At 30.7% G+C, this 26,162-nt stretch overlaps 1 protein-coding gene and 1 long non-coding RNA gene across 20 annotated transcripts in view; one reads left to right on the forward strand and one right to left on the reverse strand.

Moving 5' to 3' along the window:
- The window catches only part of LOC143242999 (uncharacterized), a 70,681-nt gene that overhangs the window by 33,877 nt on the left and 10,642 nt on the right, over positions 1-26,162 (forward strand). For 5 of the 18 annotated variants that reach the window (XR_013023601.1, XR_013023595.1, XR_013023600.1 and 2 more), the window contains one exon: positions 73-4,933. This is a non-coding gene — a long non-coding RNA (uncharacterized LOC143242999). Of the gene's footprint in view, positions 1-72; positions 4,934-5,277; positions 6,672-9,445; positions 9,546-10,513; positions 11,809-18,795; positions 23,788-26,162 lie in introns of those variants that run through there. The other 13 variants (XR_013023616.1, XR_013023597.1, XR_013023599.1 and 10 more) reach the window with 11 other exon arrangements.
- LOC143242998 (dynein axonemal heavy chain 12-like) overlaps positions 1-26,162 on the reverse strand; it is a 115,135-nt gene that overhangs the window by 20,395 nt on the left and 68,578 nt on the right. The window contains exons 2-3 of one of the 2 annotated variants that reach the window (XM_076486612.1): positions 22,797-22,911; positions 18,849-19,552 (exon numbers count right to left, since the gene is read on the reverse strand). In XM_076486612.1, coding sequence (XP_076342727.1) covers positions 19,547-19,552; positions 22,797-22,911 — 121 coding nt within the window. In that variant the 3' untranslated portion in view covers positions 18,849-19,546. Of the gene's footprint in view, positions 1-18,848; positions 19,553-22,796; positions 22,912-26,162 lie in introns of those variants that run through there. The other variant, XM_076486610.1, reaches the window with a different exon arrangement.

Below are 26,162 nucleotides of genomic sequence, written 5' to 3' on the forward strand. Positions count from 1 at the left end.
ACTAATTTTTTAAAATATTAATTTGACCTATCCATACTTTTAGTGTGAATTAATGTTCTTTACTCCCTTAAGGGTGAGAGAAGCAGACAAGAAGAAGTTGGTAGAAACTGCCCTAAAACATATCAGACAGTTAACATCAAACAGTGATTAGTATAATTGTACTTAATTCTTCCCTTTGTTACATATTTTGGTTTCCTATAATTACTGGCTTGATGGAAAGTATCCATTCAGTTTTTTGTGTGTTTTATGAATTAGTAAAATGTGACTGTTCAATGTCAAGAACATTGATATCAATTATTCTGAGAAGTGACTGTACCAGGCTTTCAGTTAACATTAATAAAATATAAAGATTCTTATTATTACCACAGTTTTGTTAAAAATGGATAGTTCTAGCAGCAGAGCTTACCATATTAATGTCTGCCATAAAGGGAAATTAGGCCAAGAAGTGCACTTTCTACTTATTTCTAACAAAATATATTGACCAGTTTTTGATTATTTGGCTATATAGTTTTAAAATTTTGTGAGAGACAAAAACGTTTATGACACTAAATTATTAAAATTATTTGACCCATGTGTTGCTTTATTTCTCAGTTTTAAATCACTTTTGTTTAGCCCATTTATTGTGTTATAGAATAGGGAAAGAGTGTGATTCTGAGGGAAGTTTGATATTATAATTAAATTGTGATTATAACACAAATAATATAAAAAAAGACATTAAAACACGGGTCAGTGTTATAGTTCTCTTCTAATTTTCCATTTTATTTAATAGCTAGCTCATAACTGTTTGGTCTCAAGGTAATATATAGATAGTAGATAATGAACTTGAATCATCTGATAAACTGTTATGTGACACAACTGAATTCCTTGTGTTTTCTGAATATAACTTAATAACTAATTGTAAAATTACATACAGATATTAGAATATAAACAAACCTTGTAGCAGCTATGATAGATCTAAACTGTCTTCTTTATGATTCAACACACTGATATAGTTGTGTTAAGAGAGTCATCTGTATAAACAATATCTGTTAAGATGTGTTTTCAAAACAAACACCAAGGGCTTTTATGAGATTTTTAGAATGGTACTTAATACAGTTTTTCAAGTGTAGTCCCAGTTATTACTGGAATAAACATCTTCATGTGGATACAAAGTAAAATTGCCAACCTGGTATGTGGTGAAGTGAAATGGTAAACAGACAATACAGAAGAGAACAGTTAGTATTATGTACAATAATTTAGGTATAGTTGACTGGTATGCTGTTACATAATAATACATTGTGTTATAATAATCCAAAATGGCTAAATGATTGTTACTGTACCACAACTGCTGCAACCTAATGGCAGACACTAGAAAAACACAGTACTATGACAATGAAAAACAAGGGTAATGTGATTGTTACCCTGCTAATATGGTATACTGTAATATAGTGGGAGATGCTAAAAACAAACAAACATTACTACAACCATGAAAAAGTGGCTAAATGATTGTCACTGTGCTGTACCTTGATATTGCAATGAGGTGACTGTTTTGTGGTGCTAAATAATTTGACAAAGTTGTTTACCAAACTAATGGAGAAGAGCATATGATGTTACTACTATAGAATAATTCAATTTGTTTGTAACATATACAAAACAAATATGTCTGTAGTAATATTACACAGTAGTATAATTTGTTTGTCATTGTATAAACAGACTTTTCATCCTCTACTTACATCAGACACTTAGAGCTGGCAGCTGGTTTTTACTCAATATTAAACATATTTACGTGCTGCGTATCTGAAAGCCAGTGTTCAGTTTATTTTGAAATAAATCTCACACATCTCATGATTGTAAGAAATGTTTGGTAGGATAGTATACAAATGGGAAAAGAACTTTTAAAGATTTTTAAAATGGGAATTATGTTTGACATGTTTCTCTAATAATTTGACACTGAAAGAAGTTAGTTGTGATTAACTTTTATGAAACATTTAAAATTGTGCCTTTTACTTGTCATATAAGTATGCTACTGGTTGAATTGTAATTGACTAATTAGATAAAATAATTATTAGCTATGTTGTACTGTACATTTTAGGCTCATAATGAATGATACATCATCAGGTTATTATGGGGTATAATTTTCAACAGTTTTGTACTTTACATTAAATAAAACCCACTATCTGGTAGATGGTTTGTTACATGAAATACCAATTTTGAAGGTCCCAAACTTGTAGATGTTTACAGCACTAGAACTACTAGTAAACATATGTTAATGAAGAAGAATTTTTGTGACATTACTCCTGTTACTGATTGTAAACAGAAGACTTAGTACTCCTGATTTACATATTAATTTATGTTAGTACAAGTATAGTACTATATCATGTTGTTGTTTTTAATTCATGGAATACCTATTGTGAATCATATTAGACACTCAAAAGATTCAGACAAATGAAAAAGGTACAGAGCAATATAAAATTCTAACAAAAGATAGCCATGTTTAGATAGTGAGTAAAAAATTTTCATGTTTTGTTTTTCTAATTTGTTGGGAAAAAATGTCAGAGTGGCCCTTTAACTAATATAAAATAATTTGTTAATGATAGTGCAAGTTCCCTTACACAGGCCTTCAACAGTAACAGAGATTAGTGATAAGGGTTAACATTTTCTGTGACCATCAGTTGTCTTAAGGGTTCAAAATATTTGTAAGCTAATAACCATCATGAAGGGTGGAAACTTCTGTAAGGTATCAGCCTCTGTGTTTCTTAAATGTTTTCACAAACACTCTTAGTTGTTTACAATCCATTTTGTCAGGTTGGACTTCAATGGTCACATCATGATTCAAACTGCTTACTCTTGAATGTTCAACATTTAGTTGTTTCTTGTCCCAGCCTTTTGTATTACTTTGTTTTGACCATAGGCAATTTTTTTTCAGAATAGTATGTTACTGTGGACATGAATAATTAGTGTAAATATGTGTATATTGCTTTGATGTTTTGAACTATGAAGTGCTTCTTTATGTTTAGTTTTACACTTCTGGAAACAGCTAAAACTATTTAACTCAATTGGGACTTTAACACTGGTTAAAAGGTTATAAAATTTGATAATATTGTCATGCTTTTGCTTTTGTGTAAATAATAAAATTTATCAGAGAAACTAACTTTAAAATATAATATTTATCAGGAGATTTCAAATAAAACAAGTCAGAACTATTTGTGTGTGTGTGTGTGTTGGGAAAATATTTTATTAATCATAATAAACTTATAACTGCTGCAAAGAAACTGTATAAAATAATTATTTTTCTGGTTGTGTTAGATGTTGATATTTTTCAGTTTGAAGAAATCAAGTATTGTGGAATGTTTTTTTGTTTAGTAACTGAGAAAGATATTTATATGCATTGTACGTTGTATGTTTTTTTTGTTTGTGGGGTACATTTGTTTTCCACGGAATAGTTCATTGTAACTATCTGTCCATACCTGCTGAGTTTTGGAAGATAGTTTTCAAGTTCGTTTTGTGTGCAAACCAAATAATTTCCATAAAATCAGTTTATAAATCTTTGGTAAATTTATCCTATTTAATAATACCATTTTTTTGCTTGAGTTGTATGTAGAGCAATATTTATATGTTTATGTACACAGTATATTTATTATTTGTTTTGGTTTCTGAAAATATTGGATGGATGAATGGATAGAATACATTAAAAGTTAATTGTACACTTAGTGTTGTTTTGTTAGCTGGTGTTTATTTTTAATGTTTTAAAAGTAATTTGTTTGTATTTACCAGTACTATATTATATGAAACTATATTGTTTTATCCAATAACAAACAAGCATACTTCAATGAGATGTTGGTTGTTGTTTTTTAAGTTAAGAAATAATAATACAGTTGTTAACAGAATGACTAGTACATAGTTTCCAAAAAATGTTTTGTAGATTGTTTTATTATAGGCTGTGTGTGACTTACAGATATTGCTGTATAGTCACAGTTCTTTGTAGTAACATTTACTATGCAACTCTAGATACATATACTTCTCCCTCAAGTACTTTTGTCAGACATCATTTCATTTGTAGGTCATAAAAACGATGAATATAATCTACAGCCTTTATTACTGTTTGTTTTAACAACTAAAATAAGAAGACAATTTTATGATACACTATCAAGATGTTCCTCTCATTTAATACTTCTGCTTATAATGACGTAAAATTATTTTTATGGAAGTAAACATCACAACTTTATTCAACATACATTATTATTGTGGCATTATATTTTATTTCATAACATTCAGTTTGAGATGTTTTAAGGATAGTTTGGTACAGCTGTAGCAATGTATCCTTGTCTGATAAATTTTTTAGTGTTTCTCTTTCTTTTGTTCATGCAATCATATGTCCTAATGTGTTATTGAATACAGTGATTGTGAAGGAAAAAGAAAATTTATTGAATTTTTAACATGATACAGGATATTTGAATATTTTGAGTTTGCTTGAATCATTTCATAATGTTCATTATGAAGAATGAGGATTTAACAATGTGGATTAAACAGAAGTTTATTTATACATTGCTATTTATCTTTAGTTAAGACATTTTTACATTTTTGTGTTAGAGATTCCATCTTTTGATTTCCTATCCTATGTTATAATCCTTGTACAAATTTTACAACCCTAATCATTCCCATTTGATGATCATGTCTGTATGTATATCTTCCCCCTTAAATAGCTGATTGGCAAATTGCAAGATTTTGCCCCAGCTGTTATTATCTTTGAAGAAAGTTCACTGAATAAAGTAAATTAACATTTTTCCAGGGATATTTTTAGCATGATACAGCCATGTTCTCAAAGCTCTCTTTGCCTTCAATTGTAAATTCAAGAAGGTTTACTGTTAATAATAGGGATAACACAAGATGAGTCTGTAAAGATATTATATATAATTTTTTTTACTTCTAATAAAAAAATTTCCTTACAAGAAAACGAGGACAGTTTCACACTATTAACTCATCACCTCTTTTGTGTGCCTTTTTTCAAGGAGCTTCCATTAATAAAAAATTAACTTCTCATCCTGAACCTGTAGTGCTGTCATCTAGTGTCATTCTATTCACATTTCTAATATTTTCATTGAGTTTTCTCTTTATTAGAAATTGCTACTTTACTATATTTAACATACATATTGTTTGGAAATATTTTGTAAACTTTAAAAATTTTATGAAATTATTATAAATAATAATTTTTAAAAGCTTATTTATATTATTTACATGTGAAAAACAACGAACATTAACTTTTTTTTTTGTTTGTTTGTTTTGGAATTTCGCACAAAGCTACTCGAGGGCTGTCTGTGCTAGCCGTCCCTAATTTAGCAGTGTAAGACTAGAAGGAAGGCAGCTAGTCATCACCACCCTCCGCCAACTCTTGGGCTTCTTTTTACCAACAAATTGTGAGATTAATCGTAACATTATAACTCCCCCATGGCTGAAAGGGCAAGCATGTTTGGTGTGACAGGGATTCAAAACCGCGACCCTCAGATTTCGAGTCAAACTCCTCAACCACCTGGCCATGCCAGTCATGAAGTTAGAGTGAGACTTAAGAGAATTTAAATTAGTTTGGTTCAGAATATCAGTGGGAATGATACAATATTAAAAATAATTATAAATAAATGAATAACATATATTGCCTACAATATTTACAGGGCCATTTTTCTATTGTTTTATAATTTTAATTTTGTCAGTTGAGTACTTGTAATTAAACCATGAATTATGATGTTCTTGCACAATGTTTGAGGTCCAACAAATAGCTTAATATTTAGTACTAAATATTTCTACTCACAGAATAATAATGTTTGATACTTAGAAGTTTTTACAATGTTAATAAAATGTTTATTTTCTTTCTTACTTATAATATTGTTTGTGGGGTTTATGCAATTTTTAAAGGCATTCTCTGTTGATGTTAATCAGTTTAATATTTTTGAATTATTCTGCATGAAACTTAATTATTGTATCAGTTGGAAGATGAGTATGGTGAAAAGTATACATCATTTGATTAGAATAACCATAATAATTTATTTTAAGTTTATTTTGGGACATTTAATATTTATATGTATCAAAAGCTAGTTTGTATACTTCTAGGGGAACTGTATAGGCCTAAATGGAGAAACTTTGATAGTTATGCAAGTTATACCTTTTTTTTACATTAATGATACATTTGTAAAGGCAGAAATGGAATATCAGTCATCATAGTATTCACATGTGTGTGTTAGTTTGTTATAACTCAAAAAAGAATTAAATAAAAAAAATGCTGCATTGACTGAAAATATCCCAGGGTACAAGCTACAGTGTGGGATCATAATATGTACCCTAGGGTTTTGAGATGACTTAAGAAATAGGAACCACACTGCAGTGGGGATACACTGTCTATCAGTCTTAACCTCCATTCACCAGTCTCATATAAGAAATAGAGTAGCAACACATACAGAATTAGAAATAGAAGTTAGGACATTGAGACGTGGGTGCTCAAGCCACAACTTCCTACATGTGAAAATGATGTGGGACATCTTTTTACACATAAAAACTACACACATGATTTATAAAATACAATGCAACAACTGTCATGACTTCTACATTGGGGAAAGAAGCATAAAAATGGAAACTAGATTCAAAGAACACAAAAAACTATCTTTGCATGTTTTTCAATACGACAAATGTAATAAACACATTATCATAGGAGACTCCCAGATGCTAAGTAGGAAAACAAATGCAAAATACATATTAACACTAATACATATTAACAATTGTGATAAAAATACTGACAGAAACAGGTTACAACTTCATGTTGCATAACAAAAGTGATTAGTGTAAAATGTTTTATAAATTCCAAAAAATGAAAATCAAACAAATTCAAGTATTTGGAAAGACTTGAGACCTACTAGAACGATAGCTCTGATGATAAAATGATGCTTTTGAGAAAGTCTTTAAAAGATTTAATGAATGAACATGAATTTGGAAAATGTTTTTCACTGATAAGATCAACAGTAGAGTTGTTTTATGGAGGATTAGACACTTGTTCTGCAAATATTAAGGTTAATTTGTGACACCTTTACCATTTTTCTTATAAGAGCAAAGAAAATTAGCTTATTAAAATATGTTCTGTGATTAAAAAATTTAAGAATGGGTTTTATGGTGAATCAGATCATCTCAGTGCATGCATCGTAAGTATGGTCTTTCACTGTCTTTTCATCCTTACTTTTAGACATGGAATTGGTCTCTGTTGGTACTAAGTTTTGTAGTCAGTGAACAAATTTTCAACATCTTGTACATATGTGAACAACTATTTCTGTCCTTATCATGAAGTTAGAAACAATTAAGGAATGTTATGAAGAAAAAAGTATTTAAATGTGATTGTTTGGAAAGTTTTGAAACATTCTGTTGTGTATTGGGGGGAAGGGAGTTTCTTCTGGAAGTGGAATTTTATGTTTAAGAATTAAGAGGATTTCTTAAACTTTCAGTAGGTATGGATAAGCCTACGCTACATCATACGTATGAAAAAATTGCATTATAAAGGTACTTGTCTCAGTTTATGATGACAGTATTGTTTGTTTATTTAACATAACCTTCCAGTGTACACAAATAATTTGTGGTCTATGCAGAAATGGCTTGAAGTTCCCTCTTCACGTTATTGTAGCATGTATTGTAGTGCCACACTCATGCTAAACAACTGAGAGAACTGTTTAGAACTAGAAAATTTAATTGGTTATGTTCAGACAGTATTTACATTGATTAGTTTTGTGCAGTTTAATCAAAACTATGACTTAATCAATTGTCACAATAATAATAAACTAATTGCAAATAGAGATAACAATTTTCTCTATTTTTGGTAATTTTATTTATCCAAGTAATAAAAATGTTACTTTGTTTGCTTCTGAGCACAAAACTTCATACCTGACAAATTAAATCATGAACATCAGCAGAGATGCCAACCATTATGATTTGAACGTAATCATTACGATGTTGGTGCATACATTACAACTACATGCTCATATAGACAAATATTACAACTTGTTGCAACTCCCAAATTATTATATATTATTTTGGCCAATACAATAAAGTGATAAATTGTTCCCCAGGACTTGAAAGGGGTGAAAAGAAAATTTCTAGTAAAATACAAATAAATTTTGATAATAAATAAAAGACAGTCCAAATGGCTACTTGCAATAATCATGTTTGTGCTTGAAATAATAAAAAATATTTGTATCTCTAACATCTACCAATAGTTTAAGTACAGTGCTTCTCCTACTGGGTACGTGGGGGGAATCCATAGTTATGTCATCAGTGTTTGTCAGCCAATCAGCGCTTGTGTCGATGGGTATTTATCATTTTCTAAGCAGCATAGAAACACCAATGCGATCATTCACAAGTTGGAAAAAAAGAGGCCTCGTTTACCAGATTATCTTGTTTCTGGCAAATCTAAAAGGACTGAAACTGTGGAAGGGTTCTGTCTACAATCATTATGCTCAGTCATTTGAAATAGTTGGCATCTCTGTATCAGATAGTATAAAACTTTTAATTATAAATATGCTTTAATGTCTAGTTTATTAACATTCATGGATAATAAAGTTCATTAATCTTTTTAATGCCATTTAAGTTTTTTAATATATACATTACACACTTTTAATGTGGCTCCCTTTTTGAAAATCACAGTATATGTAATTTGATTTGAAATTAGAAACTGGCTGTAAAATTAAAATCACTTGAAACCATGACTGGAAAGGCCAACTTCAGGTGCCTAATGCTGCTGTTTGAACTACACATTAGTTATCCTGTCTATAATTTTGCTACACTTCTTTTAAAACATTTTTGTTACTTTCCTTTTTGAAAATGGCCATAACATCAAATAATTTGGAACCAGGATTAGAAAGGCCAACTTCAGGTGACTTATGGTGGTTTTTGTACTTACCTCTTTGTCCTCCTGGTGAGTTACGATAATTACAGTTACACTACAGAAAGTCCTTTACAACTTGAATTACTGTAGTTTTTCTCTTAATGTTGTAGACTTGATGTAAACTTTGGTTTTATGCTATTTATGTGTTGTTTTTTAAACATTATTTTGTTTTACCTTAATTTCCTTTTATGAATTTTACTAAATTTACTTTTTTTACTGGATGTTTTACATAGATAGCCTAACTGCTTTGTGCTATAAAACTTTAAATCAACCAACCTCTCAGAAACACTTACAAAACTCCCTTGCTACTTCTGATAGATTGTCCTTATCAACAAACATATTACCACTGTGGATATTTTCTTGTGTGATATGTTCTTTGTTACGATACCTTCAAAAGTATACAAATGTCTAGATTTTCTCTTAAAAGCACCTTGCATCATGGAATCGTGCTTAGATGTTAGCTTCAAAACTGGTACTTGCACTATAAGTATCAACAGCATTTTGCTACCGAGTGATTATCTTGTGCTGCTACTAATCTTATTTGTCTTTTTTCAGTTGCTTGTTTCTTGTGTATCTGTTGCCATGAAACTTCCTGGTTTCTGATTTGTGAGGACCATGCTTCATGTCCAAATTAAAATATTCAGGAATTACAAGGGTAATAAACATTTTTGTTAGACTACATGAATAAGTAAAAGTATTTTCTTTGTTTAACACATAGAGTTTAACATTTTGATTGACTCATCAATAAAAGGTTATTGATACAGTCCATTGAAAGGAAGTAGTAATAAGAAAATCTACATATTGATAATAAGGAGGAATTACAGACAAACTGGGTAAAATTATTAACAAAAAAGGATAAAAACAATTGTGGATCACACTGCCATGAAAATGGAATGTAAATAGGGCATTTAAATAGAAAATCTTTTAGCTTTTATACTTTTTTAGTGTTTACTGTGGTTCTCAGAGTTTTTGATAAGACACTGAAAATATAGGGGCTAAGGATTCAAAATATGGAAAAGATTATTTGTAATATTTTTTGATATTTTAAGGGAACATGCTGTCATAAAATTAATAACAGGGAATTCTAGGTGTGATTGATCTGTTCATTTACTGATTTAGCCCTGAGGTGCCTTTCAAGATGAAAATTTCAGTTAGAGTTATTCTGGTAGAAATTATTTTTACAATACTTTCATTCTGAACTGTAGTTGATCATTAGAAAGCACCAAAATATTTAGAGTTGTATCACTTCACTTACATTTCTTATACAACCACAAAAAGCAAATATTTGGCTGTGAATATAGACAGTTTTTCTAAAAGTTCTTTAAACACATTTTAAGGGTGTTGAGTGTTGATATAATTACTAGAACCTTCTTTATTATAAAAACTTTTGTTCTTGAGAATGATTGCATGAGAGATTGAAATGTTGCACTTGTTTTAAAATATTCCTTCTTACTATAAAGGTGTAACTTCCAATAATCTTACAGCAGTGTTGGTATTATGAGTATTTATCACATTTTCAAACAATTTTCCCTTTTTATGTACTTGTTAAGAGCAGAATGACTTTATAACACCCCTATGTCAAAAGTTTGAATGAGTTATTCATGTTTTTGCACTTGTTAACAGAGTTTTTAGAATTCTTGCACTATCACCAGCAGCACAGTGTGTGGACTTTTAATCCCAGAAAATTGGTTCTGTGTTCTGATACACATGGTGGGTAAGCAAAGATAGCCTATTGTGTATATTTGTGCTTAATTACAAACACATAAATACTTAGAACTCAACAAAACATTTTGTTTCTGAACAGAATTTAAAAAAATTATACAACAGACATAATTGAAACACAAATTAAATTTTTATTTTCTTATTCATAATTGTAAGCAGTGGACAGACATCTATATTCACAAATAATATTATCCTACTAGTAAAATGTGTAAAAAATTGAAATATATAGAGTTGACATTTCAAGTCATTGTCTTAAACTGATGACATTTGAATTCATGTTTGGAAAATTCCTTGTAAACAAATTTTTCAATATTTGTGTACAGTAAGAGATATGATATCAGCTTGGTGAATAAGTATGACTTTTATAGAGATTTCTAAAGCTAACTGTGATAGAAAATTGGCTCAGCTGAGTGCAAACCTAACTGACAGCTGTCTGTTGTTTTCAAGTTATGTTATTATAAGGTTGATAGTGTTGTTACATTTATTAAACAACAACAAAATAAAAATCAAACTTCTTTAAAGCCTCTGTTTGTATGTAATTTTCCTCTAAGTATTGTATAAGAAAGATTTAATATCAAACTTAAAATACTGAGTAACAATGTGTGCTTGTGAACAAATTCTATGCTGTGTCTTTTTGTGTAAGTATTAAAATTGATGTGTGGGTTAAAGATAAAAAAGTAGTTATATTTTAGTGTCTTTATTTTTCTTTCAGGTGAATAAAAAGTATTACATTTGTTCAGAAAGTGAGATAGAAAAATAACACTTTCATTTAATATATATTAATTAGAGCATAACCTACTATTTTGTAACTTTGATCTTCATCTACATATTCAGAGTAAATCAATGGATCATTGTGATATAATTTTTGAGCAACAAAATCTTTGAAAATGCAGAATAACTTTTTATAAACAAGTACTTGTGTTGAGCTGTACCTCATGTTTAAATGTTCTAATGCTGTGTTTTTATCACCCAGATAAATCATGATTCTAGCCTATCTAAAAGTTTACATTGGATAATACACTCCTTTCTTACATGTGGTAAAGCAGAATTTTGTATTATATCAGTGGTGTTGTCCCATGACTATCTGCACAAACAGAAACAAGCTTCAACAAGCTGGGCATTGTCTATGTGAATTGAACCATCTGCCAAGATTCTGTGATTTTGAATGTATGTGAGGACACACTTGTAAGTGGAAAGTAAGTTAATTTCTATAGTATTTAGTATCTGCTTAGTTTCATGTAACTTTAATAAGTTTAAACATTTCAAGTAACTTGTCATTCAGTTTGTTGAAAAATTTTTGGTACCATTCAGCAATTTAACCAGCATTTATTTATTAGCATGTTAAGGTAATTAAAAAGCAACACTAACCAAAGTGAATAGTGATATTTATATATATATATAAATAGACCAAAATTTCCATGTTAGTCACATACCACACTCTGACTTATTTATTGAGTCTTGGAATTTAAGATGTATTTATTAATAATTAAGTAATTTGCTTAAATTTAAATTATCTAAGTTTTGAATAAGGCTTAATAGGAACTGAGAATGTCTTTCTATATGTATATTTTAATTTACAATACATTTTCATACTCCTATCATTTTATAATAAGTGAATATTGTTTTTGACTTTTTTCATCTTCAGTTTAACATGTGTAAAGAATAGATGTAGATGACTTAATACAGAGAAAAGTGATGGAATGTGGAAATAAACATAATACATTGAATAGTTATATCTTTGATTCTCTGTAAGTACTGACCTCCACTAGTGCAAACAATAACTAATTTCATAAACCAATCACACTGATATAAAAATAAGTCTTGGTGGTACCTTGCCTTTGTTTTTTTAAATTTTAACATTGTGCCCTCTTGTCATAATGGGGTATAAACATTGTTTAATGAAATTTAGTCAACTTATTCTAACTTTGGTAGTGAGGAAAGCTGAAGAATACTAGTAAATAAAAGGCTGTTACTGATGGAATTTTGGCAAGCAATAGTTTTAACTTTGTTGTATACATTGATCAAAGTGAAAGAAACTTAAAATTTAAAATGAATAAACATAAGTAAAGTGTTGAGAAAAAAAGGTAAAATTCCAACATTACGTGAACATGCATATCGTATCAGTCTTATCATTTATTTGAAAAGAACTGTTATTTTGGATCAATTGAATGAAATAACAGCTGGAAATATCGGATAATTTACGAAAGAAATGAAAGTGAAAGTAATTATAAATAAAGATAAAGGTTTGGCAAGTCAACCAGTATATGAATGACATGTTTTTCTGAAAGTTCAGTGTATTAACTAAGTACTCGCATGATCAGTGGCTTTTTACATATTTATGGTTTCCATGTAGAGTACCTGGTTTGAGACTATTTAAACTTTCCAAACAACATTGATCACTTGAGTGCCTCAATTAAACTGTACGCTTGTTAATTATGGAGTACCTGAGGGTCAGTGCTTGGGCTTTTGTTCTTTCATACTTACATTGATCATATTGCTTGAGGCATGTCATGAGAGTTTACCGAGTTATATTCAAAATTTAATAAAGTTACTTTTATTATCATGGTAAGTAAACTTGGCAACAAAACTTAGCTTGTAAAATAAATTTGGAAATTATAGTTTTAATTTCCTAGTTTTTAGACAACATTTAAAATGTCTTCAATTTTCCATTGTTTCAGAATTGTGATATTTGCATTTTAAGTATTTTCTCTTCTCTTATTCATTGACCACTTCTTGAAGAACTACAAAATTTGACATAAGTCGCTCATTATAATATTGTTATTACTCAGACAAAGTATAATTTTTTATAGCCTTCAATCTTATTTGGTTACAGAGCTATAAACTAGAAAATCAAGTCCCTTTAGCCACACCCACAATTAAGTTTTCTCTTTCACAAGTTTCCAATATTTAGTTCTCTTTGATATTTAAAATTATATTACTTTTAACCAACAGAAATCCAAATATTATATTACATAATTTTCTGTTCAGGAGTTTGTTTATTTTGCTTCCAGTGCAAATTTTATTCCCACAAGAAACGCATTGGCAAGTTTAGCTAAATTTTTATTGGGTCTTACTGAATGGTAAGAAAGCCAGAAAATTTTGTTAGTCCTAGGACAATATGTGCTTTAAGCATGTTATTTTGTATTGTTTGTTGCATTTTGATTAACTAAAATCATTTAGTGCAGTAATACCATTATAATAATAGTTTTAATTAAGAGTTGATAAAAAAAAGATCCAGGTAAGTACTATATTTTCAGTTTTTCATGTGTATTATTTATTATTATAAAGGTAAATAAAATATAAGTTTTAGATTAGGTTAAATAAATAAAAAAACAAAACGATTTCCTGTGATATGCTCATTAGTAACCAATGCATAACATAATTTCTTCAGGTAACCTAAGCTACATGTTTACAAAGTGGTTCACAACTTGTGTAGTGATATCATCAGTTAGACACAGTTCAAAAGCAATAAAATTTAAGCATAAATATGCATATATTGTTAAGGGCTTAAAGCTGTTTGAGATAGCCAAATGTGTCGTGAAGTTACTAGATTGTACTGGTGAAAAAATAAAATAATGAGTTTTCATGCTTCAGACTCCAAGCCCAGTATCAACATCAATGATTAGTATAATATAACAAACTACTGGATATGATTTTACATTCTACTGTGCTCTACTACATATTAAATATTAAAAATGTTTTACACAGAATACAGTAAAATAAATGGTAAAACAAATAAAAGAAGCACATAATTTCTTTGTACACGTTTTCTATTGAGTGGAGAAAATAAAATCTGAGGTCAATATAATACTGGGACACAGTAGACATGGGGATGGATCATGTTAAATACCATTTACAATGGTGGTCCAAAGAGCCAATACAATTTTTATAGCAATGTCTCCCTGTGATTAATCAAAGCAAGTAAATTACAGACAACTGCCTCCATGCTAAAACATAAGAATTAACAATATTTTCTGAAGATGCCCACCATAAATTACACTAAAAATTATTCATCCTTTTGTAAATTTTTCAACTGTCAGAAGTCATGCCTCCTGTACGTGAAATAATACAAAACAGTCACCCTACATTTAGTAAAATTATACATTTTTTAAACCATAAATATCAGTGCTAGTCTTGAAATAAATATAAAACTATAATTGTGTTAACAGGTAAAGTCAGATTACCTAATGTAAACAGGTTCATTTTCACTACAAATTATAGAATTAACAGAAATACAGGCTTTTAGTTTGCTAAGATCTACTGTTTTAAAGTTTATCATATTACTTTTGTTATTTTAATGTTTAGTCATGAATTATATGCATACACAAACATGTTCTTGCCCTGGGGAAATATTATAATTTAGGGAAACAAAAGTTTTACTCAATAAGATAACTCTGTTAACAATTTCCTCAGAATTAGTTTTCAACTGATGTCTTACTTGTACAAAACGTTTCTTTCCATATTTAACTTAAAAACAAACTCACTTTATTATTATTATTATTTTATCCATTTACCTGAAACAAGACAGCTGTCACCTGGTGTACATTAATAAATACAAGAGATTCTTATTCAGTCTTTTTTAATTTTGAAATCAATGTATCTTAAATATTCAGTGACATGGTAATTCTGATTATAGCTGTAGGCAAATAAAAAATCTGAAAAATAATAAAGCTCAACTGAAATTCACGAGAAAAAACAAACTTTAAACAACAAAAGTAGACACCTTAAGTCATGATACAACCACTCCTCCTATACAAACTTTAAACAACAAAAGTAGACACCTTAAGTCATGATACAACCACTCCTCCTATACAAACTTTAAACAACAAAAGTAGACACCTTAAGTCATGATACAACCACTCCTCCTATACAAACTTTAAACAACAAAAGTAGACACCTTGAGTCATGATACAACCACTCCTCCTATACAAACTTTAAACAACAAAAGTAGACACCTTAAACAACAAAAGTCATGATACAACCACTCCTCCTATACAAACTTTAAACAACAAAAGTAGACACCTTAAGTCATGATACAACCACTCCTCCTATACAAACTTTAAACAACAAAAGTAGACACCTTGAGTCATGATACAACCACTCCTCCTATACAAACTTTAAACAACAAAAGTAGACACCTTGAGTCATGATACAACCACTCCTCCTATACAAACTTTAAACAACAAAAGTAGACACCTTAAGTCATGATACAACCACTCCTCCTATACAAACTTTAAACAACAAAAGTAGACACCTTAAGTCATGATACAACCACTCCTCCTATACAAACTTTAAACAACAAAAGTAGACACCTTAAGTCATGATACAACCACTCCTCCTATACAAACTTTAAACAACAAAAGTAGACACCTCAAGTCATGATACAACCACTCCTCCTATACAAACTTTAAACAACAAAAGTAGACACCTTGAGTCATGATACAACCACTCCTCCTATACAAACTTTAAACAACAAAAGTAGACACCTCAAGTCATGATACAACCACTCCTCCTATACAAACTTTAAACAACAACAGTCAATACAACCACTCCTCCTATACAAACTTTAAACAACAAAAGTAGACACCTCAAGTCATGATACAACCACTCCTCCTATACAAACTTTAAACAACAAAAGTAGACACCTCAAGTCATGATACAACCACTCCTCCTATACAAACTTTAAACAACAAAAGTAGACACCTCAAGTCATGATACAACCACTCCTCCTATACAAACTTTAAACAACAAAAGTAGACACCTTGAGTCATGATACAACCACTCCTCCTATACATTTACCTCTTTCAAAATTTCTCTGTAGGACAACACAAATTACAAATATATTGTTTCTGCTTTATAAGAAGTAGAAATACAACATTAAAATCTCTTTACCAGATTTTACAGAAGTGTACTGTTACACAAGATATAACACAGAAACTGAAATTAACACTTCCATAACTGGTTTGTGTATCATGTAACTAGGAATATATCTATGCACCATAACAGTGATAGTACCTAATGTAGCTTCACAAGACTTGGCATACAGTATGCATATCCTTTGCAGACAAAAGAATTGGAATTTTCGATTATGTATTTTTATTAACATTTTTCCATAAGTATATGGAGTAAGATGATTAACTGGTCCAAATGCAAAGTGATTTTCATGTTAAAAATATTGTTGTCATCTGAAACTTTCCAAACTTTATTTGCATAATCTCTGAAATTTTCTAAATCAGTGTGAAATGATTTGTTTTCAGAGACATTTTGTATTACCTCTCTTATTTTCTCTACCATGACACTATACTGGGTTGGTGGACTTAACTGACCTCCCTACCTTCATATAAAGTTAAGAAATAAACCTCAATTACATTTTTTTCTGGAATGATATAAAGTTGTAATGGAATACTAGAACTGTTTATTTTCAATGCCTTATAGCTTGTAACAGTATACATCTACTAATACATAATGTTATTGTTTATTGCTCCTTGAATGGTATAATGTATAATCCAGTATGGGTGATTTTTCTGTGATTTGTTTTAATTGTGTATCAGTTCTAGTAATTTAGGACTCAGCACATGAAACAAAACAGAAACTCAACATATTAAGAAACCAAATAAACACAGCCACAAAGCTATGTTCACCTGATAAAATTAATGATGAAATCAACAAAATAAAACAGCACTTCATCAACAAATTTCCTCAAAGAACTGTTAAAAATTATACTCGCACACCTAGATCAACAAGAGACAAACATTAGTAAATCCCAAAATACAACAGACTACAAAATCGTATACTGCTGCATATGATATGTTTTCAACATCAGCAAAAGAAAATAACCAACATTTGAGTAAAAACATGTAAAAAACACAACATTCTAGTAAACACCAAATTTATTCAAAAACTAAGTTCAAAACTAAAGTCCACACAATGTAAAAACTAAACTGGCAAACACAACACTAACATAATTTATAAAATACAATGAATATACTATACCCAATACTATATTGGAGAAACAAACAGAAAAATGGAAACTAGATCCAAAGAACAAATCAAACATTTTGAACACTGCAAATCAAATAAACACAGCATTACCATAGAAAACCCCCATTTACTAAGTTAGGAAACAAATGCAAATTCAGAGAAGCCCTGCTTATACAGCAACTAAAACCAATATAAAGGAACACCTTTATACCTATACTAATTAATAACCTAACATCCACCTGTAACGCCCCCTACAATCCTGTACCCATTTATACTCTCGTCCCTAAAATGTGTCTGCCAACAGTCACATTCAAATTTCTCTTTCTTAAATTGAAGATGACCCAGGAAGGTCAAAATGCTGTTCTCTCTTTATCAATAAAAGTATTAATACCCATACCAGCTGTTCTTAGATACATTATTATTTCAAGTGGGTTTCTCTCCATCAAGAATTACTTCTTATAAACAGTTTCCCAACACAGTAAAAGAATCAGACAAAACTTTAAGAAATATATAAACAACTCAAGAATTTTACAATATTTTTCAAGAATATAGACATTTTTAAAGTGGATTTAAGCAATATATTGATTGAATAAATTGAGGTTTTCTGTAGACTTCTCTTGTCTCTTAAGACAACATGAATAGAGCTTTATGCTAAGACTTTTAATGCCACTTTTAATACTAATAAAGTGCTTATCTAGGACATTTTTTATTTGCTATCAACATTCAATAATACTTAACCCTACTTTTTTATAGTAACAGTAGTAATACACTAAATAATGCACCAAATAACACAGAATAATAGCAGGCAATATATTTTAACTATCACATTTTTTTTCTTGCTAACTGTGTGACAAGAGTCACTAAAAATTCATTTAAGCTTGTCAGTATGTTTCTCTTAAAAATAAAACTTTAATCAAAAGCAAAATTGATAATTTACAGTAAAGAAGATAATATAATGCATTGTTTGATAAAGTAAACCCTTGGATTTCTACTGGTTAAAGAAAATATAGTACTGAACACCAGAGAGAACTCTTGGAAATATCTGAAGAAGAGGATGTGATAGGTGAGTGTTGAAAGAAGAGGCTGATTGTTTATTTTGTGGTCTGTAATCAAATCAGATTGAAAGCTTTAAAAATTATGCATTACCTCAATGACAACAATGTTATACCAAGTAATTTAAGTTAAATTTCATATTTTTCCAGAGGTGGTGAAGAAGTCAGAGATAAGAGAATGCCAAGAAAGACAATGACTCAATTATCACAAATGGAAATTTTTTTTTAATACTGCCTTATAAAATTAAAAATTTGAAATTATTATTACACTATTAAAATATGGATTATTAGCTACATTTTTAAGCTATATTTATTGCTATACCATGAAAAATGTAGTTTAATTACATTTAATTGTAATTTACTAACATCTTGTGACATGCAAAGTAAAAAATGTCAGTGGAGAGATGGTTAGCTAATAAGAAGAGCTCTTTACTAGAAAATGAAAGCACTGCCACTATATTTTAAATTGTTAAAACGTAAGGAAAAAACAGAACATAAACTATGATCATTTAATAATAGGTGGACTGAAAAGTTATTGTTATTAGATACTGATAATCAAACTCAAATTAAATATTTTTAAAAGCTGTATCTGTTTTTGGCAACACACATGATAGTTACAAGTTATAATTTTCCAATACTGAAAATGTATTTCTGATACATACTTATACTTCTCTCACAACAGTAGCTATTCTCGTTCAGTGCTGTTTATTTGCATATAATGCATGCGACAAGCCTTTTGCCCCTCCTCCTTTCCATATTGAAGTTGCATGATTCCAACATGTGTCTCATGAAAGCCATCATGTGTAGCCTCTTCACCAATAGGAGAATGATATGCTCACATGACACATGTGATTCTCTCTTCAGTCCTCTAACAAACCACCACTTTGAAACTTGGCAGATGTCAGCACTGGAGAAAAGTGGAGAGGAAGGGTAGGAAATTATAATTGCTCATCAGAAACACATTTTCAGTGTAGGAAAATTATAACTTCTGATACATTACATACCTCCTCTCACAAAATAAAACGGGATCAGTGCAAGCATATGATGTATACCCCTGAAACTGAGAGATTTAAAGAGGAGAAGCACACCATTTCTGAGTCACGTATACTTTTACCCGTGTGTGAAATGTGTAAGATATAAGGGTGGAAATTAAGAAGAGCACATCCAAGTAAGACAGAACGTTGTAGGAAGGTAATCCTAACCAGCAGAAGATATTGTAACTTAATCCTACAATGATAAAAGTGGTTATAGCACAGTGGACCATTCTCATTAAGCCCACTACCTCCAAATCCTTCTTGTGGGGTACAGACATTTATGCAAGGGTAAGGAGAGGATCATATCATCTTCATCTCAAACCCAAAAACTGGGAGAGTGAAAACCACTCTGATTTTTGGGTACGACACTAGGATTAGCTCTGAGCTATCAGTCCAAATACTTGACATCTGATATCAAAAGGATGTCCGTTTCATGTAATCAACTCCTCCAACTGTTAAACAGAATGGGGCCATCCAAATGGCAATAACATCCCTGTAAAGAGAGGACAAGGATAGTTTGGAACAATCCCACTTTTCCTTGCTGTGACCCACAACACAGATGGAAAAAATCAAGTCAGGAAGATAAACAACCTGAAACCTGTGTGAAAACTTATGTTGACTAATTCACTCTAAATCCAAAATCTGCTCATAGGGTACAGACATCCACACTAGGATAAAAAGATGGTTCCCAATTAAAAGAGGTGAACTACATTTTGACTTCTCACTCAACTGTATGGATTATTGCAAAATTGGTGGCTATTATATCATCAACACCTGCAAAGTACCACCTACCTACTCTGAAACTGAATGGTTATTGTGTGAAGCTTGTTCAGCAGGGTGCCACAAGGGTCTACCACCCTAGTAACTTGGAACTGAAATGATTAAAGAAGGGTGAGAATGCATTGGAGAGTCCAGAGGAATTTATCACAAGAAGTATTGCAATGAGTGACCACTAAACATTACTTTCAAAAACAGACCATAATGAGTTATTCACTCTAGGCATGGATAGCAATCTTCTTCTGCTTTACCCATGCAGTCTATGGGTGATACAATCTGAGACAGACATGTTTATGAAGTAAAATACTGCAAAGATATTCACTTTCAAGCAATAATGTGGAACACCTCATCTCCACAGTGAGCATGCACAACCATTCCAGGAACTTGGAACTGGAATGTGGCAATGAATCCCATACTCCACTTGAAGAAAGGAGGGTGACAATACATCAGGTAGTCCACAGGAATGTTATCACAAGAAACATTGTGATGGGTAACCACCAAACCTTATTTTCAAAAACAGACCTTAACGAGTTATTCCCTCTAGGCATGAACAACAATCTCCTTCTGCTTTACCCACACAGTCCATGGGTAGTACCAGTCCAAGCAAAATTCTGCAAAGTTATTCATGTTTAAACAATCTTGTGTAACACCACATCTTTGCAGTCAGTATGCAAAGCATGGAAGATAAAGTGCAAGTTGACATGGCTGTACAATGTGGATTTAGAGTCAAGAATATCTTGTCAGGCATCACTCACCACAGAGTGGAATCCATGTGATAAAAAGTAAATAAAGAAATAAAGTATGAATCAACACTTACCAGCTAGAGTTGCACTAAAGACTGAATAACAGCCACAAGTGGTACACAAGACTCCAGTGAAGAGGAAACCATGATATGATAAAGATAGTGAGAGATGAACCTGTACAAGTAATGGTTCATATGTCAGATTGCATATTCTCCTCCACTGGACAATGCAGATGAAAACCAATGGAAAAAGTGAGGTGTCAAATTTGTTGAGATAACAATGTCTGGGAGGAAGAAGGTAGGGAAGAATAGGCCAACCAAACCATAGGGTGGACTCAACTGGTAAGAGTAGAGGGTGAAAGATATGAAGGGTGGAGGATTGTCAGAGGATAAAGAAATGGAAACTGTTCCCTGCAAGTTAGTAGTGTAGGCTATATAAGAATGAAGAACATTGACTAGACACAGAAGCACATTTGAATCTTGGTCAAAAACAAAGATGGGAATAGAAGAAAAGAAAGAACATCCCTCCCAAGCTGCCAAAGATTTTGAGTGAAAGAAACAATCTGAATAAAGGAGAATGTGGGTAGGTTGACAAAGGATAAGTGAAACTTCAATGGTAAACAAATCTGATCTTTAGCATCCACAGGATAAGAGAAAAAGGAAATATGACTTAAGGGAAAAATTAAAGACGGAAAATGAGAAAAATGGGTTAAACAGGGGGTAAAGGAAAATTGAGCCACATTAATGTCCCAATCTGGAAGGGTAAGATGTCTGGAAGGGTGATGCATCTAAAAAGAAAGTATAAGAATGTTAAGAATAGGGAAAGTAAAAGTTCTACAGTATGGGAAAACAAAAGGTATGGGATAAATATGAACATAAGAATCAGGTTGAAGAAATAAAATTAAAGCAAAGAATAACTACTTCATGAGAAAAACAAAATCAAACATACAGCAATAAACAAACAAAAGAATATGTCTGAGCTCAAATACTGCTGACCAAGGAATTATAATACAGTAGATGATTGCAGAGGAAGTCACATGCATCACATGATTATATCATACTCTTGCTAATGAAGAGTTCATGCATGATGACCTACAAGAGATGCATGTTGGAATCTTGCACTTCCAACAGATGGAGAAGGAGGAGTGGAAGGCTTGTGGAATGGATAAAGAAAAAGTTTTAATATAGAGGGTACCACTGAACAAGAACAGCTAGTTTTGTGAGAAGAAGGTAAATATGATACCAGAATATAATTATCCATCATACAACCACATCAAGAGATGAAAAACATGAGAGTAACTGTAGCATTGGCTGTGTTTAATTTTTATCAGATTTATCATAAAACATATTTTGGAATTTGTTTTTCAAATACTAAAATGTAAACATTATAATTAATTTCAAAATTGCCTCAAACGTATTACAAAATGATATTAATCTTACATATTCAATTACATTCCTATCTTCCAGCCTTACCACAAATAGTACCTTTAGTAACCTTTAAACTGTTATCTTCCAAAATTTGAAATATCCCACTTCAAAAGGGATCTGGTATTATCTTATTTTAGAAATTAAGTTTTGAGCATTGCTCACTGACTTACTTTGTAATTAGTTCCTTCAGAGCAATTAAACACAACACACCAAACTGCAAATGACTTGGCTAAATCTTTTATAGTTTCTGTTTTCCCAGTCCCTGCAGGGCCAGTAGCTGCTCCCCTAAGTTTAATTCAAGAGCACCCATCATATATAAGTAGCAGTGATCTTTTGCGGAGACAAAAATGTAAAATGTGGTTTCATTAGTTATCTTGTATCACTTTTCAGTGGATTGTGGGTACATCACTTTGAATACTCTTTATAACTTATTACAGTGTAATTAACAGGTTAACTCTTAAGAAAATCACATATATATTATAATACTTCTGATTTACAAACTAACAAAGAAAAATAAAATGCATTATATTAGTAACAAAAAATAAAGATTTTGGATTAATAATAATTTATTTCAATGTCATATCTGTTTTATCAATTGGTTATCTTGTCAGTTGTATGACATATCTGCCACTCATAATGCAAACCATTTATCTGCATACTTTTGATAAGACATGTTCAGACTGGTTACAAGTTTACATTTGGTGTCATATTACTTGATTGAAATTATTTAAAGGTGCATTTTCAACAAGTTGAAAGGCAAGTTAATTCAAAAACATACACACACACACACACACACACACAGAAGACTATTATACACATTTAAATGTTGGTTAGAAAGGCCTGTCATTACAGAAGAACAAACAATCTGGACTTTTATTTTTTGATTTTAATTATGCTACAGTGTTTTGGCAGACTTTAATATAAATAAGAAAGCATCTGGAGGAACGTATCTATTACTGATTCTATAACAAAATTATATATCACAGTGAATGAGACCCTAACGATGTACATTTCACTCTAGTATCTAGCAAAGGGGTACTGTATATTAAATAAGTATCTATATTTAGCACTTACAGTAAAGGAGAAGAAAAGCTAAACAAGATCCTCACAGCGAGTGGAGTGTTCCACCAGACAAGGAAAAGAACCAAGATATTCATAGCTGTAATTATACTCATATATTGAAATCCTAACAATACAGTTATCAGCATACACATCCAAGTAGTATCTCAACTATTTCAACCACTCGAAACTGTCATTCCTGGTGACCTCAAAAAAATATGGATATTATTTTTTTTTTTTTTTTACACATGTTATACCTGCTGAATCATTTAAATTACAAAACAATTTCCAAGGACAGAAGCTGGGAAGGCAGAACAAGCAACATTTTAGATGGATTATCCATATCCTAAGATAAAAGAAATGGCTTTTAAAATCTGGATTCCTACACCAGTGTTTAATTTTTTGTACATGATACATACTGAATTATTTAAATTACAAGGTAATTTTCAATACACCTCATAAAATATACCATGAAGTTTGCACAGCTAATTGTTTTTATTCTTTCTTTATATTTATTTCAAGCATGCATTGCAAATTTAAAAGTATTATAGTTTCCAGTAATTTTATTTCCTAATGTAAAAGGTTTTCTAAAATAATAAGAATTTAATTTAGTCACGGCATTTCTTAAATTCTGTTACATAATCTATATTACAATTTTGTATGTTAAAAAACTGAATAAAAAAAAGCTATATCACATTCAACAATTCAACCATCAGTGATACAATGTTAATATACTAGTTTTAAATAAATAATATTAACATGAAACAATTTTATTTTAAAGTAAGGTACATAATTTGATGTTAACAAAAATCATTCACATAATACTAATTTTTTTAATGGCTTGAACAAATCAATACACAACAATGTGCAGGCTTCAATAATATTTTTTTGTTTCTCACATATGCTTAAGACAACTAGAAAAATGTTCAAATTTGTATAAAAAGCCTACAAAACTATCTTAAATGATCAGGAATTTAAAAAACTGTTTTTAAAGAGTGGGTGTGAGACTACAGAAAAAGGTGGAACAATAAAGATATGTTCATTATCCCTTATTTTTATCTCCTGAATATTATTTACCTATTGATTACTAACTCCAAACAACACACAAATTTCAAGGAAACATCTCATCACATTTTTCATGATGCCTTAAACCTTGTGTTAGACCACTACTTTAACCAACCAAATCTTTATAAAAGATTTATAAAATGCTTTATATACACACAAGGTTATTGACAAATAAAATACATTTTCCACAGGTGTGATTCAAGATTTTTATGAATATGTGTACATGGAGTTAGGATAAAATTGTCTTCTGCTGAAAATCTGTCATTCTATTAATTATGAAAACTTCTGACAACAATAATGCATCTTGTCAAACTATGTTCTAAATTAAATAAACCAGCTTGTGTGGAGTTATGATTAAAAAAGGGACAATTATTTTAAGCACTGAATACAACTGCAATACACGAGTATACTGAACTTTGTATACATGTTTGACTTGTTTTAATACATTATTTTAAAACAAGTAGACTGTGCTGTTTGTTTACTGTTGAAAGTTATTACCTACTGTAAATAATCTGGCCTACATACATAAAAACCTGACATTAGAGCACTTGTCCAACACATGAGAGATCTTGAGTCCAACTCTGAGCTTTGTTTGTTTGTTTTGAATTTCACACAAAGCTATTCAAGGACTATATTTGCTAGCCGTCCCTAATTTAACAGTGTGAGACATGAAAAAAGGCAGCCAGTCATCACCACCCACTGACAATTCTTGGGCTACTCTTTCACCAACGAATAGTGGGATTGAATATCAATGAATATTAGCATGTTTGGTGCAACCAGGATTCGAACCCGTGACCCTCGGATTAAGAGTCGAATGCCTTAACACAGTTGGTCATGCCGGGCCCCAACTCTGAGCTAAAGAAATACAAAAAAAAACTTGGATTATCACAACCTTTTAATGTGCTCACAACCCCATTTATGTCAAGAAGTTTGGTCACCCCTTATAACCTTGTCTTTAATACATTCTTTAGTCCTATAAATAATGTTATGTTCTACCATGTGCATAAATCTTTGCTTTTCCCATAGCTTAACACTTTCATTATACAAGGACTCAATATCAGCTTTTATCACACTCAATGGTTCATTGTTTCACTTAAATATTTAGCTTTATGGGCAAGATAATCAAGTAAAACATCCAACAATTTTTATCGTTATTGGTTGGTGATTCATCACTGATTAATGAAAACTTATTATTCTGGATATTTTCCAATGTTTTATTCTCCAGTTTTTTTTTATATTCCATATTTCATCTTATACAAAACAGCAGTACAAAACATTAAATGTATTTGATGAAGAGACTTGAAGTTAGATGTTAAAACTTTCAACACATACATCAAAACTGGAACAGCTGTAAATAGTTGTGAACTGTTTTAAAAGTACCTTAAATAGCACACACTGAAAAACTATGATAA

This window comes from Tachypleus tridentatus, unplaced genomic scaffold (assembly GCF_004210375.1).
Source record: "Tachypleus tridentatus isolate NWPU-2018 unplaced genomic scaffold, ASM421037v1 Hic_cluster_2, whole genome shotgun sequence".
NCBI classification, from domain to species: Eukaryota; Metazoa; Arthropoda; class Merostomata; order Xiphosura; family Limulidae; genus Tachypleus; species Tachypleus tridentatus.